This window comes from Actinia tenebrosa, unplaced genomic scaffold (assembly GCF_029948245.1).
Source record: "Actinia tenebrosa isolate PJP-AT-01 unplaced genomic scaffold, QUT_ActTen_1.0 PGA_scaffold11__36_contigs__length_13525064, whole genome shotgun sequence".
In the NCBI taxonomy this organism is placed as follows: Eukaryota; Metazoa; Cnidaria; class Anthozoa; order Actiniaria; family Actiniidae; genus Actinia; species Actinia tenebrosa.
Window position 1 is genome coordinate 8,420,810 of NW_028292571.1, and position 3,960 is coordinate 8,424,769.

The 3,960-nt window shown below is 35.9% G+C and overlaps 1 protein-coding gene across 1 annotated transcript; it reads right to left on the minus strand.

The window, feature by feature from the left end:
* Nucleotides 1-238: 238 nt before the first annotated feature.
* LOC148912471 (melanocortin receptor 5-like) lies at nucleotides 239-1,237 on the minus strand. The gene has a single exon (XM_089027177.1). It carries the CDS (start codon nucleotides 1,235-1,237, stop codon nucleotides 239-241), a length of 999 nt encoding a protein of 332 aa, XP_088883303.1.
* Nucleotides 1,238-3,960: the final 2,723 nt, after the last annotated feature.

Consider the following 3,960-nt stretch of genomic DNA (forward strand, 5'->3'; position numbering starts at 1 on the left):
ATATTATTGGTAGGTAGTTATTTGCAATTAACTTGGCCAGTCAAAACGACGGAAAACGAGAATTTATATGATAATAGCATTCAATTATACTTGATGTACTAAATATACAACTTGCAGCATAGCTGATTGGTCGTGTAAAAATGTCGTCTTGAGCAAGTGATCCGTAATGATCGGTAAGCGGACCAGTAGTCAACCCTGATAGTAAACCATAAGATAAAAATGTATTGGAAGAAAACATCTACGAATGCTCTTCCTGTTGCAGAGAAGAGCCGTTTGGTGCACGTGATTGCCATCGCGCTAATTGGTTACCATGGTTACCGTGGTTACCAATTCCATGAATTTGCCGTTGGTAACTTGAACATTTAAAAATCAGTCGTGTCAAGGCTTTCCTAAAATCTCTCATTCCGAACACATAGATTATTGGATTGATTAGTGAGTTGGTGCGTCGAATTAAAGTAAATACAAATCTACCAGTATAATATATCCGAAGACTTGAAATCTTTTCAGTAATACGCCCAGCGACGAATGGTAGCCATGTTATTAAAGACAAGATAGTAGCTATAAAGAGCGTCATTGCAAGATGGTGTTCACGTTTCTGTCTCATTTGTATGGCAGCAGTTTGTTGTTGATTTGGTTGAAGTCGCTTTGCTTGGATCTTGACTTTGATAAATATTGCTGAGTATGATGTGAAGATGATAACCAAGCAAAGAAAATACAACGAAAAAATGAAAAGAACAGAAAACACCTGAAGTACTTGTCCTCTCAGAACGAAATTGTGTATGATTACGATACTTATAGATAGGACAAACGTGATGGCAAACACTGCGCAATACTTTCTGAGTCGTGTTGTTCGATGTTCAAAGGGAAAGTACGTTGCGTAGACACGGTCAAGAGAAACTAGAAGCAAGGAGAACAAGGACAATGCAAGAGAGATATCAAAAAAGATGTACATAATATTCCGATAAACCAAGTCACGAATTAACCCTTTGTATTCTCCAATGATTATTAAAGATTCTGTGATGTGAAGAATTCCATGCAACATATCAGCCACTGCTAAGTTAATCAGACAGTAAACACTACGACGACGAAGATGTCTGTTGATAACAAATATGACAATCGTAGCGAGATTCAAAACAACGATCAGAAAACCAACTACTAAGAAGGTATGCAACCAAGCGAGGAAAGTTCTCTTGGGGAAAAATACGGCTTTCGTGGATAAGTTGCTGCTATTTGACATCCTTTCCTTTAATAATCTGTAGCTCACTAAACACGGGTCCGGCTCTGAAATAACTCTAGGCCTATACTAGCTGAAAATAGGAAAAAGGAAAAAGGACTATTAAGACTACTACAACAAAGCGTTTAGAATGTTTAAAGAAAAGCTGATGTAAAGACCTTGCCCATCGCTGGCAGGTCGCTGGCACGAAATCTTTTTTTTTTTTTTTTTTTTTTTGGAAATCAGGAACACCCCTGGAATGCGAACATAAATAAAGATAAAATAAATAAATAGAGAAAGATTGATTTATGAAATAACATTAATTAAATTTTGTTAGGCAAGTAGCTTTTCCCCCCATTTTTTACCTTCATTCAGTGTTATTTTAGTGTTGGTGAAAAAATCAGGACCGTGACATGTTCGTATAAAGGTGTCGACAAACTCATGTTTAATATTATATAGCAAATGAAATATTTTAAGAAATAGGAATACATCATTGTTTTGTTTTCGCAGTAGAAGAATTTCAACGAAATTCAGTCCTTTTTTTGTAGGATGCTAAGGTTTCTTGTACTTGAATGACATTGCAACACGTAGCTGGATACTGTTAAAAAGAAGGCTTATTTGCCGTATTTTTGCGGTATTTGCTACATCGTTTTATATATCGCGATTCACTAAATAGCTTCTTAGATTTTTGAGACGACAATATTTTTGTGAGATTGTCGTTTCGAAATTAAAGTTTCTGATTAGCTAAGGCGCGACGAAAAGGAAAGCTTGACCGCGCGCGCGTCAAATTTTTTATGCTTGCTGCTTGCGCCATAGTGCGCGCTCGTAAGGAGAATTTCGCTTTTAAGGATGGTGGGTACAGTTCTCAGCGCGCACTTTTACTGCGCACATTACGTAGTCCACAGGAACTCCAATGTTTTCAAAAATATCAACAACAGCAAAACGAAATAAATGCGTGATCATTGTTGTCATCATTTTTTTGTAATAGCAATTTTGTTCGTGTGTGTCTATATGGGACAGTTAAATAGTACTGTAAAAATAAAAGTCAAAGTTGTGAAAAGGAGAAAACGACGACTAGATGGTAGATTTGCAGAAATAGAGTACCGATGAAGCGACAAAAACTAGACGAAAAAGATCAAGAGAGAAAAACTTGAAAACAAACACAAAATATTATTGAAGGAGAGCGAATTATTGAGTTAGATTACCTGATGTAGCAGTTAAAAAGTGGGTGTAGTGAATGTAAAGAGGCACTTAAACTTCATGAATTGATCGACGAAAAAAAGTTTGGACTCTTGGTAGTTTGTTTTACATTCAATGCGAATTCGGAGTTTTAAACTGAAATTTCACCTACTATAAAACACTTAGTTTCTTCTATGAAACTCTTGGGGCTTTATTCAATTCTCAGTTATCCCTACAAGGTTTTCTTATTGCATTCTCTAGCACATTTAGTGACCGTATTCTTGATCTAGTAGTTCTTGCAGTAGTCCGCCATGTTTACCATCCCATAATGCAATGCTAAACCACGTCTCTCAGGGGAGGGGTGGAGGAAATTTGTAACCATCGCTTGAAAAAAGCTTGAAATCTGATATTCAAAAAATTATAACTACAAAAAACGCATGGCGACCCCATTTTTTTATTTGCTTGGTATGTTTTGTAAACACTTAAGATAATTTTGAATGTGCTATTTCAAAAATAAAAATAATTCTGAGTAGTTTCTTTTTTGATTTTGTGTTTTTGTCCAAAATTGAAAATTTACCTACTTTTGTGCAAAAGCAGAAAAAAAATGTATTTTCACCTTTGCAACTTCAAATCTTTTTATCAATATGAAAAATATTCATGTTTGAGATTATTTTAGACAATATTTCGATGTACTTAAGCCAAACATAAGGGATATGTGATTTTTTGAAGTGCTTCAAAATGCGCTCACGTCATCGGGTCTTTAATGACAATTATCTCGCTTGGATGCGTGGGGACCCCCAATTTTTTCACATTTTTAGATAGCCCCTTGGGTACTCTAAATAACTGACACAGTTTCATTCAAATAAAAATGGGTCGCGAACTGTACCCACCATCCTTAATCAGCGAATATCGGTCAGTTTTTTCCCTTTTTTTGTGCTAAATTCTTTAGAATCGCGATACACAACTAATTATGATTTTGATACGATTCCGCCCAATACCAAATGTATTTTTCCCAACTAGCCGTCAATATTTCGTGGTATTGTCGTCTCAAAACCATAATTAGTTTTCTAACTGGGTCACCTTATTATAACAACACACCAAAAATATATGTTTTAACTAATTATTTCTCTGATATGTAAGCTTTATTATATAAATCCAATGAAATATCAGCTAATCTCTCGCGCGAAAAATTGATATCTTCACACGTGAAGATAACAGGTTATTCTCACGTGTGAAAATAAAACGTTGCCATGGATACACTATGAGTGCCGTACTTACGGCGCTGCCAGTGAACGTGCGTTTCACTCGGTAGTAAAACGACAGACGAACTGAACTGGAATATCCGTGATACGAAAATGCTAAGAAGAAAACGCTATATGACGTTAAAGGACATTGGCAATATAGAAAAACGCAGTCTGTTTAAGGCTCACACTATAGTGCAACGTTAAATATGCTATTATTTCGTGAAGAAACCGATATAGTGGGAAATAAAACACAAATTAAGGTGGCTGCCTACTTTTGAACGTTCGATTTGAGCCCACTTTGGTTTCAGAGGCTGTACAGAACAA